The sequence below is a fragment of the Eublepharis macularius genome, chromosome 15 (genome assembly GCF_028583425.1).
Source record: "Eublepharis macularius isolate TG4126 chromosome 15, MPM_Emac_v1.0, whole genome shotgun sequence".
Classification (NCBI taxonomy): domain Eukaryota; kingdom Metazoa; phylum Chordata; class Lepidosauria; order Squamata; family Eublepharidae; genus Eublepharis; species Eublepharis macularius.
This window is the reverse complement of record NC_072804.1, coordinates 54,448,144-54,473,671: the sequence shown is the minus strand read 5'-3', so window position 1 is coordinate 54,473,671 and position 25,528 is coordinate 54,448,144. Positions and strand designations below refer to the sequence as shown.

Sequence of the window (25,528 nt, the reverse complement as noted above, 5' to 3'; positions counted from 1 at the left end):
AATGGGAATAATTGCAAGCAAGCGTGCAAAGTATCGCAGCCCGTGAAGCATACGTTGCAAGGGAAGAAGTTGTTGCACGGAAAGAGTACAATTGTTGACAGCTTCCTGGTCCAATATTAGCCATAAGGGAGGAACAGAGCCTCCTTGTTCAGGGGAAGTCTACCTCTGAATAGCTGGAGCTAGGGATAAGCCGCAGGAGGTATTCGCTTTGGTTCTTATTGGCCACAGGATGCCTGGCTAGGTGGGCTTGTGGGGCAGTGATTTAATTCTGCCAACAAACGGAGGCGCACCATGGGTATATATCTTGTGTTTGCCACAGTGGATTGATAATGTACGCTGCTTTCCAAATTACACTTTGCACCTCGGACAAAGCGGGCTGCGGCAATCATGAACTTTGGCCGCAAGATGTTGTCTTTAAGGTGCCACGGGATTCTTTGTCCAGCCAGACTTAAGGCAGGACACCTCTGGAAAGGGTATTGCCGTTGCTTCCCACAGGGGCCTTGTGCAGTGTACCATTCCATATGGACGGGTGGGAGAGGGAGTTCGGTGAGCTGCAAAGCTTTTGCTGGTGACAGGCGTGGGTGTGTTTGTCTTGGGTGGCTCGGTGGATGGCGTTGATTGTGTGGAACACCCGAGCTCATATCTGCCTGAAGCACAGCATCCCCCCAAAGAAAAAAGTGTAACAATGCAATAACCATTAATTTGCTCCTTTACAGTAGTAAAGAGTCCAGTAGCAACTTTAAGACTAACCAACTTTATTGTCGCATAAGCTTTCGAGAACCACCGCTCTCTTCGTCAGATGCAACCGTCAGGTTGCATCTGACAAAGAGAGCGGTGGTTCTCGAAAGCTTATGCGACAATAAAGTTGCATCTGATGAAAAGAGCTGTGGTTCTCAAAAGCTTATGCTACAATAAAGTTGGCTAGCCTTAAAGGTACCACTGGACTCTTTACTATTTTGCAACTGCAGACTAACATGGCTAACTCCTCTCCATTCCAATGATTTGCAACCCCCCCCCCCCGCCCCAAACTCTGCCTCCTGGTGCAGCTGTCTCAGCTTAAGATCATGAACCCTGATGGAGCGGACCAAACTCTCTAGCCCAGCCGGCTTCCAGATGCCTCCAGGAAGCCTGCAAGGAAGGCAGGAGCCTGCCTCTTGCGGGATCCCCAGCAACTAATATGCAGAGGTACACTGCCACTGCAACTGGAGGTTTGCTTATGTACATTCCACAGTGTAGTAGCTACCGAGGCAGATACTAAATCAGGCAAGAGTCCCATTGAAGTGCCTTGGTTCACCGTTGTGAACAGACTTTCCTTCTCCATGGGTTTGGCTCACTGTGTTTTTAAAGCCATCTAAGCCAGTGGCTGTGAATTCTGAACTTTTTTGCTCCCAGGGTTCCGTCTACTCAGTCAGGAAGGGGAAAAGCTCCGGCCTCAATAGACTTGGGACCGCTACCATCCTTAAAAGTTCTGAGAAGTTGAAATGTCTTCCTCTAGCAGCTATGAGCAAGAGGCTTGTCATACACATCAAAAGGCTTGTATTGTTGATAGCCACCGTGGTGTGGTGGTTAGTGTGTCAGTCTGGGAGACCCAGGTTCGAATCCTCACCATGCTGTGGCAGTTTGCTGGGTGAACTCACTCTTGGCCTAACCTACCTTAAAGGGTTATTGTGGGGCTAAATGGGGAACAGGAGGATGATGGTCTTTGGGTCCCCTTGTGGGGGAAAGGTGGGGGTATAAATGTGTAAATAAATACCACAAATGCCCCTTCATTGCCTCCATTTCTCTTGAATATTTTTATCCCACCCTTCCTCCCAGAATGCAGCCATACATGGGCCTCTCTGCCTCATTTTATTCTCATGACAACCTTGTAAGGTAGGCCTGGCTGAAAGACTGTATCTAGCCCAAGGTCACCTGCTTGGATTTGAACCCAGGTCTCTACTGGCTTCTTGTCCAAACCCTTGAGTGCTGTACCACACTGGCATCAGTCAAGTGTGAACAGAAAATTACAATCAAAGCATGGGAGGCGGTCCGAAGGGGTGTGAGCATCATACATAAACAATCAATCACATAACTGAAGTGGTGCCCCACCCCTGTGCAATATGGTGATATGGGGCCCAGATTCTCCCTGAGCAACCGTTCACCGTTCAGATGGTGCAGCGTTCCACTTTTCATCAGCTCTCCTACCAATCTCACTGGCCTAAGCAGCCATTTCTGGTGCCTCTCGCCAAGGGGTGGGGGGCGCCCACCATTGCCAGGAGACTGCTAGGTCCCTGTTAGGAGCTTGCATGTGAGGAAAAATGAGAGCATGTCTTGAAACATGCCCTGAGCCCTTGGAAGCAGGAAGGGAAGGGGGAAAAGAGAGAGAAATGAAGATGGTGAGTACAGGGAGAGCTGGATGTGGTAGTGGGAGAGAGACAGTTTATCTCTGAGCAACCTGTAACCAAGACAGCCCTGAGAGCTTGCAACTCCAAGAATCTTTTAAACATTACTTGGAAATAAGTCTTCCTAGCTTCAACATATTGTTATACCTTGCTAAACCCATGGATTTGGAGCATAAATCTGTTTAGGATCATCATGTCAGTTGGGCCTACCACTTTGATCCTAAGCGTATTTACGTACAAGTATGGTAGAGTTCAGTGAGACTTGTCTCTGAGTAAACACGGCTCCGATTGGGCTGTAGGAAGTGCCATTGGGCCAGCTGTAGCTGAAGAATTGTTTCACCCAACCCGTAAAACGAAGCAAACTTCAGTTTGGCTGCAAATGTACACTCATTTGGGAGCCGTACGGGCAGTTATAGACATCCTAGGGAGCCGCCCGTGGGATGTACAGGTTTGTAAGAATCGTACACTATGATTTTTAAAAAGTACATGTGGAAAAATATAACATGTGAGGATGTTTTCAAGCAAAGCTTCCAGACTCGCCCTGCTTTTTCTGAGCGTATTGTGTCTAGCGCTTGGTGGATTGCGCTCAATATGTTTGAAATCAGGGGCGTGAGGACTTCCAGCCAAATTCTCACACTTAACATTTTTACTCTTGGAGGAAGGTTTATGCCTTGGCCTAACTGGGTTTCATCTCTTCACTCCTGCAGCCGCTGTCAGTTCTGTCATTCAGAGAAAAAAGGTGAACGTGGCCGGCAAAAGAATTTGCCCACCGAATAACGCCCCCTCCTTCATGGCCAACTGAAAAAAAAATATTCCTCATTTCTTCCTTTTTACCTTCTTTACTTGGATCGTTCTTCAAATGATTGAACTTTTGATATTTCTGCCCAACTGAGGAAGTGTTTTGAATGGCGAAATGCTTGCTGCGCTGAAGAATAATATAAATCTCTCTTTCAGAATGCAAAGAAACAATATTTTTAAAAGCTTGAGGGGGCAGAGAAAGGTGCTGAAAAACTAAGTACATGAACTTTTGGACAGCCGTAACCACAGAACCCTCTTTACTCCTTGTATAACAAGCTTTCCTCTTGCCAATTTCCTAGCGACGGCTTGCCAGGCGCAATCTTTGGGCATCCCATTCTGAGGCCATCTTCGAAAAGGAGGGAAAGAATGCCTTTTGGTGTGGGTTCAGCCACGCACTAATTCTAATGCTGGGGTAGAACTTTGGCAGAGAAAGCAGTTACTAAATCAAAGATGCATTCTAGCCAACCTATCCTTTATGTTGGAAAATGCAAAAACCTGGTATATGAAAGCTTCGCTTGGGGAAATGGCCTAAGAAGGCATGATGGATTTCCCTTTCTTTCGTCTTTGACTTGTGCCTTACAGTTTGAAGCTTTCCAGCCGTCTTGAAAGCGAATATTTTTTTCCACCCTATGAGACATAAAAGTACTCGGCCCACATTTCCTCCCTCCCAACACCCTACCCCTAAATCCCTGGTTACAGCTGGTGATGGTTTTAATTTGCAATTTTTCTCTTGGAAATCTGGAAAGAAAACAAAGGAGGAGGGGGGGACAGAATGTTGCAGGATTCTGCCTTCCTCGTCTCTCTCTTTTTCTAACATACCAGATCTGAAAGTTCCGTGGAGACGCTCACTTAACAGTTACACCGTGCTGGGCCTCTGTTACAAATATTTGCGTAGCATATGGTGCGTGAACTTGTATAATGTATAGCCGGGAACACTCTGTCTCTCTAGCTATCCATCCAAATCTAGGGGAAAAAAAGGAGGGGTGGAGGATAGAAGGGTAGACGTCACTGGCTGGAGTTACGGAGACATAAATCACAGAACCGGATGGAGGTGGGCGCCCCCCCTTCCCGACTGAGAACTTCAAAATAACTGTGACCCTAGCAGAAATAATTTCTTATGGCACATAATGACTTTTTTGTAGGGAACCTATCTATATTTTCCAACAAGACCCATCAATCTGTGGTAGAATCAAGATCTCAGATGACAAATTTAAAAATGTATGCAGATTTGCTTTTTTTAAAAAAGTGTTTAACAGCTGGTTCACACGTTCATGCTCTTTGCCTGATGGCGGTGTGTTGTGGTGGCTCGTTTGTGGGAATTGCTTTGAGTCTGCTTCCATGACACTTTTTGATGGGCAGCTGCAAGTTCTCAAGAGTTGGATTTGTATATTTTTCAAATTTCTTTAAAATATTTATATCCTGCCTTTCCATTGGGAAAGATCTCCAAGAATGCTAAAGACCATTATAAAACAAAATATATAAAAAAGTCAAACTAATTGATCTAAGGTATATGGAATCTATTTGTTTCCCTGACTGGTCTATCCTAGTTTTATCTTGCCTTCCCTTGCCCCAGGTTGACATTTATTCCTTCGCAACAATCCTGTGAGGTAGACCTTTTGACTCCACTAATCTGCTTTTGCTAAATGTCTCCTCTGTTGTGGCAGGCACCCCTTGTTCCCGTTACTGGCCCTTGTCTTTGAAAAATGTGAATTGGCAACGTGCTCTCCCAGGGACACGTCTGGCTCTTATCCGGGAGGAGACGTCTGCTCATCAGATTCTTTCAATGAAGACATCGCTGTTTTTGCCAAACAGGTATGAATTCTGGAGGGACGGGATGAGACAGGCTAAAGTTGTGGGAAGATGGTTGGTTGGCTGGCACTGGGAGACAGGCAATCCGCGAGGCTAACCTTGATCATAAATCCACAAAAGTTACTAGTCTTTAAAATGCGTACTCCCTGCCCAAGCATACACAAGTCAGAGGTGGCCTTTAAAACAAAATTAGGAGCTGATCTTTGTAGAACTTCCCTTTCTGGACACCATGTCTTCCTGCCCTGGCCAGTGGCTATCTGCAAGCTGGCATTAGGGCTTTTGTTTCTATATCAGGAAATATTCATACCCTTGGAGAAATGCTCTGACTTTAAGGGGAGCTGTTAGACAATAATTTGCAGAACTGGAGTAGCACAACCGCTTAATGGGTAACAAAGCAAAAGCCCTCTGAAATACCCAGTCTCCCTGCATGTGCATGGGTGATACAGTTGAGATATTCTAGCTATCCAAATGCATGGGGCAATATGATTGTTGTCTGGATGTGGTTATGACTAGCACTTCTGGGGTATTATTGAATAATGTTGTGTGTGGCAGGCAATGCTGGGACTAAACAGTACCATCGAGATGCAGGGGGAAAGCACACACAAATACACCCTGTCCAAATAGCAGAACAGTTTGCTAAATATTTTGAAAAACGATATTCTTCGGAGAATCCACCACAAAAAATGATTGATGCTTACAAAAAGTGAATATTCCTGAACTGAAGAGTGGGCATAAGAATATTTTAAATAAGCCAGTGGAAGGCAAAGAAATAGACGAAGTAATAAGAAAACTAAAAAATGGGAAATCCCCAGGCATAGCTGGATATGGCTCAGAATTGTACAATTTAAAGATGTGCTGCTAACACAGATGACAAAGCTATTTAACCAGATAATGCAAGACAAATACAACCTGTAATCATGCCGTCCTGATGGGGTTTTTCAGTATTAGAAAGGGGGTAGCAACCAGGTGTGGCTGATTGCGGCACCACCAAAGCAGTACAGCATCTTAAGACACAACAAAAGATTAACTTCCACAGCCTTCTCTGACGGGACCCTGGGAACTGAATTTCTGTGAGTGGGCTGGGCTGTGGAGCTCAGAGTCCAAGATTTATTGGCTTCTTCCTACAACTGTAATTTCTGGGCTTCTTTAACAACAACTGAGTCAGATTTGTTGAAAGCCTGATATTTTCGTGGTGGAGTGTAGGGCTGAACTTGGTCGCTGTGCTTTTCACAGGGGACAATTTCAGGTGAGCTCTGACTCACCAAAGCTTAGACCGCAATCAATTCTTTAAGGTTGCCCTGGACTCTATTACGTTCAACTGGGGCAGCTTCTGTCTTTGGCCGTTTCCACACGTCTTACCTGCCTGCAGAACATCATGTGAAAGACCCGGAAGACAGTGGCTTCTCGTGCGAAATTGCGCCGAGAAGACGCTGTCTTCCAGGTCTTTTGTGTGATGTTCCACAGGCAGGTAAGACGTGTGGAAACGGCCTCTTTCTCCATGTGTTTGCCTATTGGTGGAGATTTTGAGCATGTGTACATATGCGCCATCAAGTCGCAAATGATTTATGGCAATGCTAGCAAGGGTGTTAAGGCAAATGAGAAGCAGAGGTGGTTTGCCAGTGCCTTCCTCTGCAGAGTCTTCCTTAGTGGTTGTCCGTCTAAGGACTGACCCTGCTTCCGAGATCTGATGAGAGGATCAGGCTATACCATGCTCCCTCCCAGAGATTTTGAGGATGCCCTTAAAAACCCACGTTTTTACATTGGAGAGATACTGGCTTCCCTTCTGTTTCCATCCCACCTGTTACCGTTACATGTACCTGTCTATGTTTAACTTGGCACTGCCGTATACGTAAACAAGATCCATTGTGTAATTCTCCATTCTGTTAAAGCATCATGTTTTAGAAGATTTTCTCTCTCCTTTTTTAAGAGGAGGAGTGAAATGCAGGGAACGCTCTTAATATATATATATAGAGAGAGAGAGAGAAAAGGAAACATTTATGGCATATTTACTATCACACTTGGCCTTTGAAGCCCCTTGTGGGACAGGTTATTACAGAATTAAACAGTTGCTGAAATTTCCGGAGCAATTTTTATTTGGAGTGGGGAATACCTAGGCAGCAGTCTTTGGCATGAGAATGGAGGAGTGATATGTACACAGAACTGTCCTTCCGTTAATTAAATATTGGGGGGGGGGGTTAATTACTGTGATCAAATTGCTCTTAAACCATGTTTTGGGGGGAGTCGGGAAGTCTGCAATCCAAGTGGCTCTTGGGCCTTGTCTGGCTGGGTCTAGAAACTTTGTTTATTATGGTATGACAAAACTGTTTCTTAACCTGTGTACCTGTCAATAGAGAAGTCTTGAAGAAATGAATTTGGGGGCTTGCAAACAGTGGGTTGTTTTTTTTTTTTTGAGGGAACCCAGGGCGCAGATCCTGCAGTAGAACCAAGTAGGAATATACGTGCTGTTTTGAGATTATGGAAGAAAGAAGAGTTTCTCTTCGAAACCACGTAGGGGTATGGGAGACAGGCGAAACACGATCACCCCTCTAGCTGCCTTGTGATAAATAAGGTTGCAAAATTTTGGTAGATGAAGACACGGGTCTTTGAGGATTTGCAAAGTGCCTCTTCCTGGGAGGAACACTATTTAAAAACAAAAGTACATGAGAAGCCGCTAGTGGAGGACGGGACATCCCTTCCTCTTAGCTATAAATTATATCACATTTTTATCCCACCTTCCTTATTTTATTTATATTTCCATTTATATACCGCCCATCCTCAGGGGCTCTGGGCAGTGAACAAGTTAAAATCAATAAAAATAAGAAAACAACAATACTAAAATCAACATACAAAACAATAATGAAATAAATTAACCAAGTGCAATGGTGGGGAGAACCCCCCACCCCAAAGAACTCAGGCAACGTATGTGGTTCTCCTTCTTCTAGCTTGTCTTCACAAAAACCCTGCAAGGTCAGGTAGGCTGAGTGATTGCCCCAAGGCCACCCAGCAGGCTTCAAGGCAGAGAAGGGAATTTGAACCAAGTTTCCCAGATCCGACATGGAAGTGTTGGCTATTTTTTGCAAATGCTAGCTTGCACCTTCTTGCGATCTGACCCTGAGTCAGCATTGAGAATTGAAAGCTTCCTTTTTATGTGGACATGAAGCGGCTGTGTGTGTTGATAGGTACCAAGGATTCTGTCTCTCTGAAAAGTAAGAGAAAAAATAGGTCCAACCAGGGCTTTTTTTCAGCTGGAACACGGGGGAATGGAGTTTCGGCACCTCTTGAAAATGGTCACATGGCTGGTGGCCCCGCCCCCTGATCTCCAGACAGAGGGGAGTTTAGATCGCCCTCCGTGGCGGCGTGGAGGGCAATCTCAACTCCCCTCTGTCTGGAGATCAGGGGCGGGGCCACCAGCCATGTGATCATTTTCTCTGAGGGCAACCCACTGAGTTCCACCACCTCTTTACCCAGAAAAAGAGCCCTGGTTCCAACTGTTTTTGCTTTTGGACAGGTTGCCAGAAAAACCAGAAGTTTGTCGCTGTTTTTCTGCCTCCTCCCCTTTAGAGCTGTACATTGTGGGTGAATGCCGGCCTCTTCTATACAGGCGGTGCCCCGGAGCTGCCAAAACCCACTAGCTCCATTGCTAAACGCATTCTTCGCCCCCCTCTCCGTGACCCGTCTTTTTGATTTTCAGAGAGGCCTATCCTTGACTCTGGAGTGGAGAGAGTTAGGCTGAAACCCTGGATCTATTTAGAGCTCCAAAACTGTTTACCACAGGGGATTCTTAAAGGAGACATACGGAAGAGAAGTGACCTTGTGTTTGAAAAGGCAAGAGAAAAGTTGAGGAATTTAAAAAGAGCAGGGAGAGGAGGGGAGGGGGAGAGACGGGGAGGTTGCAAACTTTCTAAAGTGAAATATACAAACTCTTGCCAGCTGGGTGGAATCTCTAGGGAAGAAAATCACATTTTTTGCGTTTCTTTACAGTTTCTGGGAAATGAGAGAAACAGATTTTTCAGTGATGCGCATCTTATACTTCCCTCTAAACCTCGTTTTTCTCCTGCTTAATGCTCCTTCTGTCTTGCTTGTGTCCCTTTCCCCTCCCCAAAATTGTCTATTTTTAGGTTAGGACAGAAAAACCTCTATTTTCTTCCAATCCAGAGCTGGATAATTTGGTAAGGATGCTTCTTATTTGTCTCTGTTTTTAAATAACTCCCAAACTGCTAATACGATTAGAAATGTTTTCCTTCGTCAACAGACGTCCTTGTCTGTTTCGTGTAACTTTATGCCCGCAGCCGGCAGCCAAGGGGTGAAGAAAGCTTATGAAAGGTTGATGCCTGCCAATCACGACCCAGTACTGCCACATCACCCACCGATTGGCTAGCTTGGATGCTTTCCTACCGAGGTGATTCAGGGAGACAGTTGCTTAGCAACGGAACAACAGCAGCTGTGATTGGGGGAAGTCCCTCATTCAAAATCTCACTTCCGCCATAAATCAGGCAGCCTTCTACAAGCCCCCCCCCCATCTGTACCATGTTTACTTCTCATAAGTAAACATGTGGAGCACCCATAACCCCATCCTGTGATTCGAGATGGGTTGTTAAAATAGGTTAACTCTTCCAGATGTTTAAACGTAATCTGTTTTTACGTGTGACCCATTCCCAAACTGCAAGTTTCTAGTCCATAAGATGCTTCAGGCATAATGCCAGGCCCAAGTCTGACACCACATAGGCAAGCCCTGTGCATGTGGCCTTCCTCTTCCCCTTCCCCTTCTATGTTTGTTGTCAAGCCATTCTGATTGAGAGAAAATCCTAGTTTTGCCATGAGGCCCAGCTACGTGGTTTATACTTCCTTTCCCAACTAGGATGGCAAGCTGTGATTTGAAGCTGGTTACAGTCCTTTGGGCTGAAGATGAAGCACAAACCGTAGTTTGGATGTTACTGCAAACTACGGGTGCTGCCCTGAGTACGCGCAGCAATCTCTGGGGGTGCCAGGAAATATTGGAAAAGGAGTCCCTCTGATGCAAAACGTCATTCTCTGCTTTATGAGGATGGATTTCCTGTTGTGTTTTCACTGCTAGCTGAGAAATAGCTTCAAACTTGATTTGAGCAAGCAGTCTCTTTTGGGTGTGATGTATTCTATGAAGCATTCAAGATCCACCCCCCCCCCCAGCCCAAACAGGTCTTGTACTCTGTTTAAGAGTACAAGAATATTTGGTTCCTAGTGAGATGTGGAATCTAAGGTGGAAGGTCTCACCACATTGCTGCTTTGCACAGTCATGGCCCAGTTTCTGTAAGAACCTGGGTGAGGGCAAAATCCCGTGTCAGTGTCATGTTTAAATCAGCCCTTTTGTTTTAAGCTTTAAAAGCCTCTTTTCCAGGGCATCTCCATAAATTGTGAGGGCTGTGAGATGTATGCATGCCCATGTGTTTTAAAATAGCAAAGAGTCCAGTAGCACCTTTTAGACTAACCAACTTTATTGTTGCATAAGCTTTTGAGAAACACAGCTCTCTTCGACAGATGCATCCGACAAAGAGAGCTGTGGCTCTCCAAAGCTTATGCTACAATAAAGTTGGGTTAGTCTTACTGGTCTCTTTACTATTTTGCAACTATAGACTAACGTGGCTAACTCCTGGGTCTATGACCATGTGTTTTAAATCACCCATGTATGTGCGTTCAATTGAGCCCCACCAGGTTTTCAGATACAAAGATACGTTTGCATGCATGTCTGACATCCAAGTGTGGCATGAATACTGATTCATGTGGCGTGAAAGATTGGTAGTTCTAGAAAAATACACGGCACTCTGACAAAAGGTTATTCCCGAAACAGCATTACATGGGATTGAACTGAGATCTGATAAGCAAACCGCCCTGTCTGTTTCATTAGCTGAACCACTTGCCTGTTTACTCAGAAGTAAGTTCATCAATATGCAGTGAGGTTTACTTCCAAGTAAGTGTACATGGAATGTGATTCTCAATTTGTTAAGGTTTGGAAACAATCTGATTTTTCTTTATATTGACAGATGATCCAAGCTATCCAAGTACTCAGGTTCCACCTTCTGGAATTAGAAAAAGTAAGTTGCCTCTTCCACCAGTTACAGACACTTTTTTTCTTCTTGTAAGGAGTAGAGATTTTGCAAACTGGAAGAGATGATTTCTGCTTAACCCGATGCACCTGGAATGGAAAAGCAGTGTGGTTTATTGCCAAAATGGTTACAACTGCGCTGGGCCGTAAGAATGAATAAAAATTAAAAAATCTGTCAGCCAAATTCTATGCCCCCCAACACTGGAGTTTTCCGACTTTTGTGTGTTATACAAATTGAGCTCATTTGCATATCTTCTCTGGGCTTTACATAATTTATGTGCTGTTAGAAATAGCTTTAGGATTTAGTCTGCGTTTTGTTGATCAGGGTGGGGTGGGGCATTAAAGCCCATGCTTGAAACTCTTACACAGCATCTGTTTGGCCTTAAGATTTCAGCAGGTGTTGCCCATACGCTTCAGAGCATGAGGACTAGAAACCTTGACACGGAATAAATAAAAATTGAGCTTCTGAGGGAGCTGACTGTGAGCCAAGCTAGAAGTGACGCCTGACGCAGTTTGGACACTAGTCAGCTTCCCTCAAGTTTTGATGGGAAATGTAGGCGTCCTGGTTTTACAGCTTGGCTCTCCATTACAGCTGCAAGATCAGGATGCCTACATTTCCCATCAAAACTTGAGGGAAGCTGACAAGTGTCCAACCTGTGTCAGGCGTCACTTGTAGCTTGGCTTTGTGACACCCTGCAACTTGTGGGGGATTTTTTCCTGGGTAACTGCAATGCTCACACAGCGCTGTGTGTAACGCCTGCAGGGACACACTTTTTTGGTTTTTAAAGGCATACCAGAACCCCATCCAGAGAGAAAACTGACAGTCGCAAACTATAGAGTCTTTTTTTTTAAAGCTATCCTCAAGTAACATAAAAGTTTGCAAATAATTTCCCTTTCTCACTCGCTGCAGCAACAGCTGGCTCCAATTTTCAACCATCTCCTCTGATGAGAATGGGAGGTGGTGGGAGTGGGGGGGGGAAGAAGCTTTAAAAATAGATTCTGGGCCTCATGTGCTGGTATGTTCCGTATTCCGTACCAGGCCCTGCATTACTGTCTGTGCAAGGATCCAGACTGCAGAGTGCCAGGAGGGTCTCCCGGGACAATCACACACCCCCTCCCAGCAAACACCTGTCTCAGTGCCCTGAGATGGCCGCCAAGAACAGGGTAAAAAGCCAAATTTATATTTATGATGCTGCCGTTGGCTCTGCGGCTCCATCTGTGTATCTCACAGCAGAGACATTTTTGTCCTATTCTTGCTCCGAGCAATTTTCTTTTATTTTCCTTTATCAGGAAAATGTTTACTCCGCCTCTCCAGGAACCTTCCTGAGGCGGTTTACAAAATAAAAACACTGAAAACAAGTCATTAAAAGTTATCAGTTAAAATCCACTGATATTCTGATTCCCTCTCCCCTTGTTTTGCCATTACAACAACCCTGGGAGGTAGTCTAGACTGAGAAAAGTAAATGTGCGTGCGTGCATGTCCCCCCCATTATGCGCCCTCGCTATCAAGAACAGCTCATGAGCTTTTGCATACACGCAGATGCGCAGTCAAATTGCAACCAACTTATGGCAACTCCAACAAGAGGCTTTCCAGGCAAGTGAGAAGAGGAGGGGTTTGCCATTGCCTTCCTCTGCAGAGTCTTTCTCAGCTATCTCCTATCCAAGTACCGACCCTGCTTAGCTTCTGAGATCGGGCTATACCATGCTGCCTTCCCTCCCAATGAGCTATTGAGAGGCTCAGATTTAGAAAGCGGCCTGGTTGATAGAAACACTTGAGTCTAGCAGCTCTGGCCCGGCCAGGTTTGCTAAGGCAGCTGGACTGGCTGGCTAGATCTCAGCAAAACATTTTGTCAAGCTGCTTGTTGAATTGGCCTGGACCGTTTCCTTTAGCTTCTCTCCGCTGAGTTCAAGACTCACCTCGACTACAGTTGCCAGCGCCAGGTTGGGAAATTCCTGGAGGTTTGGGGGTAGAGCATGGGGAGGGGATAATCCCATAGCCTCCATGCTCCAAAGCAGCCATTTTCTCCAAAGGGAACTGCTCTGTGTCACCTGGGATTCCAGGAGATCTCCAGGTCCCACCTTGAGGTTGGCAACCTTAGTCTCAATGGCTCCTGTGGCTCTGGGGGAACCAAGGTGAACTCACTCAAACGAAAGACATTGGGCTTAAAATCTAGGAAGAAGGAAGCTCGGACCCTTGAAAGCTCATATTCTGAGAATCTTGCTGGTCTCTGAGGTGCCACTGGACTCAAATCCTGCTGTTCTACTGCTGACCAACGCAGCTACCCACCTAAAACTAGGCACAAGGAAGGTTGGCAGCTTTGCTGCACTGCCTGAAGATGCTACACTGCTGCACCTATTTTTTCCACTTATCCCCTTGTTCATGCTTGGGGCAGGGGTGGCTGGAGGCAGAGCCTTCTTGGGGCTCAAGACACCCCCCCCCAAAAAACTGCTGGTTTCTTGGGCCTTCATTTGCAAATCCTATTGGCTGCTGCTGCCTGGGAAGGAAAGGGGGGGCTGCCTCCTCTTTGGCCATGGAATGAGCTAGTTACCCACACAATAAAACCCTGTGTTTGTAACCTGATAAATCCCTTGTTAATGTCATAATTAACCCTTTGATTCATGCAGTGGGCGCCTGCTGGGGAGAAACAGGCCCTCGAAGCTGGGTTTAGTCTTTTAGCCTCCTGGGTAAGAAGGGGAGAGGTATTAAGTTTGGACAACCCAGAGAGAGGGTGGGCTCTGTGTTGATTTAGGGGAAGGGTTGTGCAGAGATGAAAAGGCCATGCAGGATGGCTTTGCTCAGCCACCCAAGGGGCAACTGGTTTTATAATATAACATGTGTTATATTACGCCTGTTGCATGGAGTCCAAAGCAGGCCATGAATGCAAGTTTGGGTGGGCTAAAATAATACAGAGTGCACTCTTTTTAATGCCCCCCCACCGTACCATAACAGGTACACGACCTCTGTGACAATTTCTGCCACCGCTACATCACTTGCCTCAAGGGGAAGATGCCGATCGACCTGGTGATAGACGACAGAGACGGAGGCTCCAAATCAGACCTCGAAGATTTCGGCGGCTCTTGCGCAAGCCTCTCTGATCAGGTAGGCCACGGCCTGCAACGTCTCCCAGCCCTGCAAATTAGCACGAATGTCGGTCGATGGAATCGGTTGTCTGTTGTGTGATTGGCCAAACTCTGAATGTTGAAAATGTCTTTTGCCAACCCAACCTTGGAACTTTGCGAACCCAGATTTTTGGTTATTTGGTTCCCATGTTTGTGTTGGAACACACTAATGGGGACTATGTGCTCTTATGGTGTATCGACTCCGAAAGAGAGACAGCGGTGTTTCAGAAAATGTTTCGGCTGAGATGTGGAATGGGGTAGGACTCTGCCTTGCCAAAAAGCAACACTGCATGTTCAGGATGCTTGCCTGTGATGGGACCAGGGCTTTTTTTCTGGGAAAAGAGGTGGTGGAACTCAGTGGTGGAATTCAGGACCGCACAATGACGTCACTTTGGGTTAGCTGGAACAAGGGGGGAGTTTTTTAAAGGTTAAATCGCCCTTTGTGAAAATGGTCACGTGGCTGGTGGCCTTCCCCCCTGATCTCCAGACAGAGGGGAGTTTAGATTGCCTTAGCTTTGCTGAGTGGCACGGAGGGTGATCTAAACTCCCCTCTGTCTGGAGATCAGGGGGCGGGGCCACCGGCCATGTGACCATTTTCAAGAGGTGCTGGAACTCCGTTCCACTGCGTTCTGGCTGAAAAAAGCCCTGGTGATAGCAGATAGGCACTTTGGGTTCTGGTATGGTCCTTCGAATGAGTAATGTACCATTTTGCTTGGAACTTAACTGCTCTTCTATATTGTTCTTTCAAAGGCCCACGCAAGGTACTTCTGCAAATGTTTTTCCCCTTTGCCTCTTATAGAGAAAAAAATATATATTTTTGACCGGCTTGCTATTGCTTCTTTTGCTGTGCTGTCGCTACTTGTGTGTTCCTGAAAGGGCAAACTGAGCAGCTTGCTATTGCACATTCTTCCTCATTCTGTGCAATAGTCTTTAAAATGCTACACACTTCCTGCCCCTTTGCCAGGATTCGCAATAACTGTTTGGTACTCCTTTGCGATCAGGACATGATCTTTGTTGCTGTGAATATGGGATTTTAAAAAAACTTTGGGACATGAAAGTCAAGGATATTTTGTTCCTTCTCAAATGTAGTGTTTTTTTGTTTCTTCATACTTCTTGCGGTGGGGGGGGGCACTTCCCATCGAGCCTGGTTGTGGCTTCCACGGTATCTGCTCTATCCTATCTAGCTAATGGCTGAATATATGCAGATATGAGTTCTTGTTAAAAAGCATTGGATTAGTACATCACCACTAACAAGAACTCATACCTACCTATACCTGGTGGGACCCTGCGGCTGATCCATTTTTCTGAGCCTGGAAAGAAGAAGGCAGAAACGGTTAAGGAACTTGTTTGCACTGACGGACTTTTGGCTGCATGGTTAGGAATCTTGTTCAACATTCTTTATTAATTTCTTTATTAATTTCTCACAATACAAGAACTCGTGGGCACTCTATGAAATTATTGAGCAGTCGGGTTAGAACAGATAGAAGAAAATACTACTTTACACAAAGGGTGATAAACACATGGAATTCGTTGCCACAGGAGGTGGTGGCAGCTACAAGCATTGCCAGCTTCAAGAGGGGACTGGACAAATATATGGAGCAGAGGTCCATCAGTGGCTATTAGCCACAGGAGATAGATGGTATTCTCTTTGTGGGGAGGTGGTGCTCTGTTGTCTTGGTGCTGGAAGGAAGGCAGTGGGAGGGCTTCTGGTGTCCTGGCCTCACTGACAGTCCTTTAGATGGCACTGGATTTCTAGCCACTGTGTGTGACAGAATGTTGGACTGGATGGGCCACTGGCCTGATCCAACATGGCTTTGCTTATGTTCTTATGTTCTTATGTTCTTATTGTAATTATTGTAATTATTTATTATACTATTTATTCACTGTTGCACTTTATTATATTTGTGACTACTAGATTTGCACGTTTGTTGCTTGTATTGGTGAACTGTGATCCCGGGGAGGGTGAAACCCTCATCGTTGATAGCAAACAGGGCAACCAACCCCCGTTATCCCATTTAAATGGGGTTCTGTGTTGCTTTGGGGCTGGGAAGAGACCACCATCTTTTCAGAGAGTTCAAAGAGACTGCTCCCAGTCTGTCCACTTATCCCCATTTTGCCTCTGGCCAAACAGGTTTTGTAGGTTTTTGGAAGTTTCAAAAAACCTTCTGGACCAGAAGGACGTACTACACGTGCATCCCGCAGGAAATGAAATTCCGCCTCTTAATAACAATCGACCGTTTCCAGGCTTGTGTTAGCAGGAAAGTGATGGATTAATAAAATAATAATACAACACAATCTTTGCTGCCCACCCAACCCCCATCAGCCTATCACAACCAGCTGCACTTCCCACTGTTAAACCGCTCCCCCACCCCCGCCAACTTCCATCTTTGCAACATCCCTGAGTTGAAAGAAAAGATTTGGGGGGGGGGGGTTGGAAAATAATCACCCCTGACAGTTTGCTAGTAATGAAGGCGGCATGGCCGTCTCTTCTTGCACTACCCCTGGTTTCTCTCCTCCCCCTCTGAAGTTTCTTGGCTTTCTCATGCGCTGCAAATGCAGCCGACGCACTCATTTGCCTATAGCTGCAATGCTGCATTTTTAATGTGCCCTGGGGCTATCGGGCTGTGAGCTGCTGAGCAGAGAGGAGTTTGGGGGTAGGGGAGAAGAGATGGGGCTGGGCGGGGTTGTCAATCGCGCCAGCATCCAGGACTCACATTTAAGGACTTTCTATCAAGTGGGAATCTCGGGATTCTTTCCAAGTCCTGAGCACGATTTCTCTAGGCTTGGCGCAAGCCTGACACATGCCCTCACCCTTTCCCGCACGATCCTCTGGGTTCCCTCTCATGAACCGTGAAATAAAACATGTTGTTTTTTTCCTGAAATCAATAGATTGTCTTGTGATTATGAGTTTAGAAATCAAGCTGGGACCCTCCAAAGTGTCCCCCCTTCCCTGTTTTGTTGAAATGTCTTTGATATTGACTGTACTGACTCGCACTGTGTAATCTGCCTTGAGTCTCAGTGACAACGGCGGACCATAAATGATGCAAAAGAAATAAATAAATAAATATTCGGTGTGGTGGTTAAGAGCGGAAGGACTCTACTCTGAAGAGTCAAGTTTGATTCCCCACCTCTCCACTTGAAGCCAGCTGGGTGACCTTGAGTCTGTCACAGCTCTCTCAGAGCTCTCTCAGCCCCACCCACCTCACAGGGTGATTGTTGTGGGGATGATAATAATACGCTTTATAAACCTCTCTGAGTGGGTGTTAAGTCACCCTGAAGAGTGGTATATAAACTGAATGTTGTTATTGTTAATAAATGTCAGCCCTTTCTGTGTGAAACAAAAGAATTGCCTGTACTGGGCCAGACCAATCTATTCCAGCTAGGGTCAATTAATTTATTCCAGCAAGGCCTTGCAAACTTTCTCATGTATTTTGCCCACGCGGTTCTGCAATCAGGTAGACTACTCCTGTAGCTGGAGGTTCCATTGCTGTCGGGTGCCACGGATAGGCCTTTATAAATACACCTAACTTGTTTTCAAAACAAGCCCATCTAAACTTATGACCGTCCTATGGTAGCAACATCCTCCAAAGGGGAGACATATGTAGTCTTCCGTTCCGAATCCCTGGATTTTAACATTTGGAAAGGGAGGGATTGCCGGCCCAGTTTCGTCCCTGCCCTTGACTCTAAGCGGCTCTAATAAAGGAGCTTTGCGGGGCCTGCTCTTAATTAAGCGCTAGTGTTGCTACCAGGGCTTCCTAGAGCTCAGGCAGCGACCCCCTGACCCCTCCCCTTCCCACTCATTGTGGGCTACAAGTGTTGATTTCTCTTTAGAAATCCGCGGCTCCTTAACCCCCTGAACCTTCAGGCTTTTTGCTTGTGGTGCGCCTGTGATCAGAGCTGCCAGGTTAATTAGGCAGGGCATGTGTAGGGCAGAGGTGGGGAAGGGGGCTTTGTCTTACTCCTACTGGCAAGTGAGGGGGGGCTGCAATCTGAGCCCCTTCAGTAGCTGCTGGTTCCTCCCGGGGGCAACGCTGAGAGGCCCCCCTGTCCCTCTTTGAACTCTGCTCAATTGGGCAAAGGGGTTTTTCAAAATAATTACAGCCCCACTGGAGGTATTGTGGAAATCCTTGCTAAATCCCGGCCTCCTCCTTAAAGGATTTGCAAAGAGGAATAGCAGGCAAGCTGGGGGTGGTTGCGGTCGGCACCTATTTCCCTGGCAGGACAGCTGGGCACAGGCAGAAATTCAACAGGGGAAGACCTCCCGCGTCACCCATTGCGTGGAAGTTCACTTCTTGAATTTCTGCGTGTTTTAAATTCTGTTCCTGGTGAACAAGGGGATGGTAGAAGGGTAGCTGTAAACCACCAACTCTGGCCTGGGACATTCCTGGAGATTTTGGGGGGGGGGGGTCCTAGGGAAGGATCTCTTCTTCTCCTAGACTCTATGGTATACCATAGAGTCCACTCTCTGAAGCTGCTGTTTTCTCCAAGGCAACTGATATCTGTAGTCTAGGATCAGGTGGATGTTGATAATGCTATAAGCACACCTCTTTGGGAGGCAGATTTACTTCTGTTTTCAAACGCTGCCTCTGCCTCTACCAAGCAACTAAGGACCAATTCACACGTTCCAAAATCCGCGTGGCGGACCTGCGGCTGCCACAAGGACTTTGGATCAAACATTTGCTCAGTGTTCTGTGCTTGGGGGCCCAATTCAGACTGAGACTGTGGTGCACGGGGCTGGCATCATCTCCCCCTCCGGCAATCTTTTCCTGACCTGAAGCAGCCTGGGAGGAGCGCGTGATTTACTCTGCTGGGGAAACTGATACGTTGCCATTTCAGGTTGGGAAACCAAGGTAGGGCAAAGGTCGAAGCCTCCCCTTTCTGAGTTCTGCTATCAGAATTGGGCCCCGTACACTGTGCAATTGAGTCTGGCGCATGGCTGCCTCCATTCATCGTCCCCATACCTGCCATGTGAACTTAGTGATATGTGATTCAGCCCTAAGACACACACCATCTGTAATATCACAATTTCTGGGAAAAGAGGTGGTGGAACTCTCAAGAGGGAAATGAGGAAGAAACACACGGGATTCTTCGAAATAATATTATTTTCATGCACTATTCCAGAGTATTTTCAAGAGGTGCCGGAACTCCGTTCCACTGTGTTCCCGCTGAAAAAAAGCCCTGGATCGTACCTTGCATAAGTTTTTAGGGTTGTTGAAATGAAGCACATGACGTGCTTTGAAGACTCAGCGGGACTATATAATGCTTAATGATAGCAAAGTCCTGGGAAAGGCATTTTGCCTGGGTCTAAAATTTTCCAAAGTCCCTGCTACAAGAAATGATGCCTTTTCTTTGTGGAAGATATTCCTGCTTGCTGTAGGGGTTTGTGTGTTGGATTTGGTCGTGGGGCCGGCGATAGCCCAGTTCTCTGCCTCCGCTAATCACTCCATCTCGGTCTCTTTGCACATAGAACAACTCCTGGATCCGAGACCACGATGAGACAGGATCCACGCACTCGGGAACGCCGGGGCCTTCCAGTGGTGGGATAGCATCGCAAAGTGGTGATAATTCCAGTGAACAAGGTCAGTATAGATGGGGCAGGATCAACTCGGGAGGAGGAGAAGCTGTAGAGGGGAGAGAATATGACAGGTCCTCAAAAAATGTCCCCCTGCTTTGCAAAAATAATAACATACTTCGTAAACTGCTCTGAGTGGGTGTTAAGTCATCCTGAAGGGCGGTATATCAATCGAATGTTGTTGTTGTTTGTTGTTGTTATTAAACAAGTTGCTTGGGTTTAAAAAGAAACAGTTTAGTCCTCTGCTGTTTTGGTGCCATTTGTTTCCCAGAACTTGGTCGTTGCCTGTCAGGCTTTGGCTGTATGGTGGGCAAATGAAGCCATTTCGGAGCAAGGGCAGTTCTTGCATTATGTCGTCCTTGTTCAGAATAGAAGCTGCCTCTCCTAAACGGAGCAGAGGAGGGGAGTTTGGCTGCGTTCTCTTCTCCTCTGTCTTTTTAAAAAACATTTTATTTATCAATTTTACAATAACAGATGCAACATTAAGATCAATCATATTAAAGCACAATGATATTGTTAATATTGTTACATATCTCTTTAGTCGTCATTGTGTTATAATGTTCTCTCCGTTTTCAGATAAGCTTTGTGGAATGATGGTTTTAATTGATCTGTAGAGTTCAAGAATATGAGCAGAATGAATTCAGGTGTCTAGAGTTATAAGATTAAGAGTGACTGATAAGATTAATTGGTTGTACATCGTTTTGGGTGCTGTGTTCAAAGAAGTAAATTGTGTTTCTCCTTTGTTTTTAACCTCACTCCAAGGAAAGGAGCCGAACCTAACAGGCAAGATTCAGCACCTTCAGATTGACAACTAGCTGAAAATGAGATATTAACTGATGCTAGATCAGATGTCATGCAACTGTGTGTGTGCGTGCAGGGCAGGAGGAATTGCACATATTAGCACAGGCTTCCATACAACAACCCTGTAAAGTAGGCCTGTAGTTACTCTCCCTGTATTGCCAAGGAAGAGTTGCAGTTGAGATCTGCCGTCTAGTGTTTGATCTTGGGCCAACTTTTGTTGAAGACAAATGAAATCTTTTGAAGCACTTTGTACTCTAAGCAGGGCTCATATCAAGGGGGAACACGCAGGAACGCAATTCTGGCAGGTCCCCAAAGAGGTCACGTGACAGCTGGCCCTGCCCATCTGACTCTTGGCCATTTTGGGCCCGTTTCGGCCTGGATTGGGGCCGAAACGGCCCAAATAGGGCCTCTGATGGGTGGTGGCTCACTCTCCCGCTCAGCAGCGGCCTGATCCTGACCATTTTGGGCCCCTTTTCGGCCATTTTCAGCTCCTTTTTTGCCATTTTGGGCCCAATTTTGGCCCTGAATGGCCAGGATTGGGTCCAAAACAGCCAGGATAGGTGATGTCAGGGGGTGTGGCATCTGCAAATCAGTTATGCTAATGACACACTTCTGGTGATGTCAAGGGGCGTGGCATATGCTAATGAGTTGTGCTAATGAGTTATGCTAATGAGTTCCTCCAGCTCTTTTTCTACAAAATGACCCCTGACTCTCAGCATTATCAGTGAATCGATCTGATAAAAATTCACGATTATACGTTTGCTTCTTTGCACAAGTGCCAGTATGGTGTAGTGCTTAGAGTGTTGGGCTAGGTCCTGGGAGACCGAGGTTCGAATCCCCACTCCGCCATGGTAGCTCATTGGGTGACCTTGAGCTAATCACACGCTTTCAGCCCAACCTACCTTGCAGGGTCATTGTGTGGATAAAAACGGAAAGAGAAGAGAACAATCTCCCCAATGGGAAGAAAGGTGGGGCATAAATGAAGTAAATAAGTAAAGAAATACCATTATCAATGCAAGAATAAAAAGCCAGCCCCCCAGACCCAAGTACCATACAACTGAAGAGGTCTCTTTGCACGTCTTTTGAATCTAAAAAGTAGCTGGTGGGAGGGGGGCTCAGATCTGGATTGGTGATGTGCTGGGGGGGGGGGAAGTATTTCTGTGTGTGCTGTTCCTTTGATCAAAATACACCCCAATGACCTTGTTTATAGTTCCGCCAGTATAGAATCCATACTGTGCCTGCTTCTTCACCACCCCAGTTCAGGGCTAAAAGCATTCCCAGTATCACACACTCCATCCTGACCTGCTTCCTTGGTGTGTGTGTGTGTGTGTGTGTGTGCTCTTTTCATGGTCAAACTAAACCCCTGGAAATCCAGGTGTTGGGCACTAAAGGGTTATGTGTCATGGCTCTCAGAATTTAAAAAAATCAAGAAGGGAGAGCTGGGAATAAATAAGGCCCGGTCGGGAACAAATAAGGGCACTTGTGGGTGTTTCTGTTGTGGCTCTTGGAACATGAGAGGGAAGGCAGAGGAACCCCGAGGGTAGGTGGGCTTTGCAACGTGGCATCGACTGGGGAGGTGAGAAGCATGGGGGAGCACCCCTGCTTCCCAGTGCAAGCCTGCGCACCACCCTACAGAACACGGCAGCTTGGCTATGGCATGACATCTTCTGGAGCCTCTCCGGTAGCCGCCGTGAGTGTGTCAGGAGTGCGGGTGTTGCAGACCTCTTCTGTAGTCCCACGCTCCCTGGGCTTATGTATGTCTTAAGCCAGAAGGAATGGGCACCCACGTGCAGAGGGGGTGTGCCGCTGCCCAGAAACTCTGTGTGTGCGCTGCAGAAAGCTGGGGTTATGGTAATTATAGAGTGTGTGTGTGTGTGTGTAGATACATGCATGCACACAGAGGCCTCTCTGCGTTCCTGCACTCGCCATCTGTTGAGTAAATACCCTGAGAATGGGGGCATCCAGCTGAAGAAAGGAAGAGAAAAGGCATGGGGAAGCAGGGCGGGGGGAGCAGGCAGCTCCCAAAGCTGGGGGTCACCGCGGGGGTCACTGCTGCTGAGCTCCAACTTCGCAGCCTCATGTGGAGGAAACTCCTCGGCCTTGTCAGACATTTGCAGAGCAGAGAAGTCAGCTTCCAGTTGGGGTACAGGGGAGGAAGAGGAGGGGTGGGGGGTCTGCTTAGAGGCAGAGGGAAGGAGGGGTGGTCCAGGAAGAGAGAAAGCGAACATAGCCTGGTTTTCCAAATATGGCTTGAGGAGGATCTTCTCCACCCCTTTCCCCAGCCCTGACCCTCTGGGCTTTGCTTCTCATGCCTGGGGCCACATATTATTATTGTTGTTGTTGTTATCACCATCATTATTACTGTTGTTGTTTGTTTGTTTATTAAATTTTTAGTCCGTTCACCCCGCAAGTAGGCTCTGAGCAGATTACAACCATATAAAAAATTAAAACATCTCAACAAATATCATTAAAACGTCAGCGCACCGTTATTGCAACAACTCTCCAACACTGACGGAGCTCGTGGGGCAGGATGACCGGGCATCATAAGAGCAGAACCCAGGGGGATGTGCATCCCTCTAGGGCAGGATGCCGGTTTGACGGCTCGCCCGCCTCAACCACCATATGCCTGGTGGAACATGGGACTTTGGCGGGTGTTTTGGAGTTTTGGGCTATTGCATCTGTGCATTTGTTGTGCATTTAGAGGCACAAATCGTTGTCAGTTTTCCCTGCTGGTGCTGCAGTACCTGCCTCAGTCATGGCCTGTCCTGGAGACAGGGATTGAAGGAAGGTGCAAGAAGCCAGGGAAGGAATGTATTTGTGCGCTCCCTCAGGATGTAGCCTTTCCATCTCAGATTTGATGTATGACCATCTCTCTTGCTCCAGATTTTCCCCTCTGCCTCGTTCCCGCTATTCACACTGCTGTCCGTTAGATTGATCGGAAAATCCTGTAGGTAAATCAGAACCGCAGGAGGCAGGGACTTGGTACAGCAGTGGTTAACACACCTCATTCCTCTGAAGAGCTGCTGTAGCACAGTGGTTAAGTGGTTGGATTGTGAATCAGCACTCTGCTGGTTCGACTCCCACTCCTGCCATGAGCTCAGCAGGTGGCCTTGGGTCAGCCACTCCCAGCTCCAGCTCCCCAGCTGTATTGTGGGGATAATAATAATGACTTTGTTCACCGCTCTGAGTAGGGCATGAATCTATCCAGAAAAGTGGTATATAAGTACATTGTTATTACATTATTATGATTCTTAGATGTGGGTCTCTGGATCTTGCCCAGCTCCTGAATGGTTTCTTGCATTCCTCTTCTTTCATTTCAATCCACTGCTCTAACCCATAGACAATATTCCCCTCTCTTAAATCAGTAGCCTGACCCTTCTGTTACAGCAGCTGACATCTCCCCACCCCCCACCCCCAGTTAGAACCCGTTTCTCTTGCTCTCTCGCTCTCATTACAAGCTGAATGGAGAGGGTCCGAGGGTCAAGGGGTCAGTGCCTGGATGCAAAGGGGTTGGCAGCAGCTAGCTATTTTGCAAGAGATGGGGGGAGGCTGATGGGTATGCCTTTCCGTACAACTTCCCTAGTTCTGTCGCATAAGCCAGTCTTTGTGACTGGGTGTGTGTAATTGGTGCAAGAGAGCTATCAAATGCCCCCTCAAATATAAATTGCAGAGTTCTCGTGGGGGAGGCAGTCCCCTTGAACTTTTTAGCTTGACCTTAAAAGGTGGGCCTGGGTGTTTGACCCTGAAAGTTAGAGGTATCCGTGCGAATCCCGAAGAAGCTTAATAGGGTTTTTTAGCTCCTCAAGTTGCACCTTGGAAAAAAGCCAAAAGAAGTTCCCAGTACAGTTATCATTTCTGCTGTAGATGTGCGCACGTTTTGCTGAGAATATTCAAGACACCTCTCTGCCCTCCCCCCAAAACACTCACCAAAACTCTTTGGGCTCCCATTAAAATTTCTCAGGTGTTTCCACCAGAAGAGGGGAAACTCATCAATTTGCTCTGAGCTTCACTTCTGGGACCAATTTCTGTGGCACCTTGTAAGTGTGCATACATACCATGTCGCCTACATAAGTCAACCCCAGTCTTCTTTGAAGGTTGTTTTAAAGGTTATAGCAATAGATGGAGAGGAAAAAGGGGTGCATCTCCCCTTATATATGCTCAAGGAACTCTACTGTTTTAGGAGATAAAATGTCCTGTCCCTAAGCAGTGAAATTGACTAGACCAGAAGGTGCTCGGCAACTGTCCCAGTCAATTTCATGCCTTATGCATATGAGATCCGTGCCCTAGACATTTTAAAACTCTTTCCCCTAGCAGGCCACTTGGAGAAACAGAACACAGAGTGGCGGATCAGTGCCTCAATGCTTCCCTTGGAAGGGCTACTTCTTCAAGTCCTGTTGATGCCTAGTAGGCCCGGAGGGATTAAGCCTAAGGACTTCTAGTCGCTAACTCTAGAGTAAGAGAGGGGTCTACGATGAGGGATTTGGAGGGGCTGAAGGGTTTCCTCCTGCCCCCTGAAACCAGGGGTGGGGCCGTGGCTCAGCAGTATGTTAACGGTCCCAGGTTCGGGCTCTGGCACTTCCTGTTTAAAAGATCAAGTAGACAGTGATGTGAAGGGCCTCTGCCCAAGTCCATGGAGAGCCGTTGAGTAGGCAGTATTGACTTTGTTGGACAAATGTTTTGATTCAGTCGCAAGCTGCTTCTCACATTCAAAGTTTTCCCACTCCATTATGTTTATCACTATCAATGCCACTGTAATCATAGAATCACAGGGTTAGAAGGTACCTCTAGGGTCATCTAGTCCAACTCCCTGCAAAATGCAGGAAATTCCCAAATACCTCCCCCCCCCCCCACTACCACACAGTGACTTTTACTCTATGCCCAGAAGATGGCAAAACTCCATCAGGATCCCTGGCCAAACTGACCTGGGGAAAATTGCTACCTGACTCCAAAGTGGCGATCGGCCTTACC

General features: G+C 46.7%; 1 protein-coding gene across 2 annotated transcripts in view; it reads left to right on the top strand.

The window, feature by feature from the left end:
• MEIS3 (Meis homeobox 3) overlaps positions 1-25,528 on the top strand; it is a 49,519-nt gene that overhangs the window by 5,441 nt on the left and 18,550 nt on the right. For both annotated transcript variants that reach the window (XM_054999842.1, XM_054999841.1), the window contains exons 3-7: positions 4,844-4,991; positions 9,107-9,157; positions 11,006-11,056; positions 14,018-14,167; positions 19,655-19,766. In XM_054999842.1, coding sequence (XP_054855817.1) covers positions 4,844-4,991; positions 9,107-9,157; positions 11,006-11,056; positions 14,018-14,167; positions 19,655-19,766 — 512 coding nt within the window. The remainder of the gene's footprint in view (positions 1-4,843; positions 4,992-9,106; positions 9,158-11,005; positions 11,057-14,017; positions 14,168-19,654; positions 19,767-25,528) is intronic.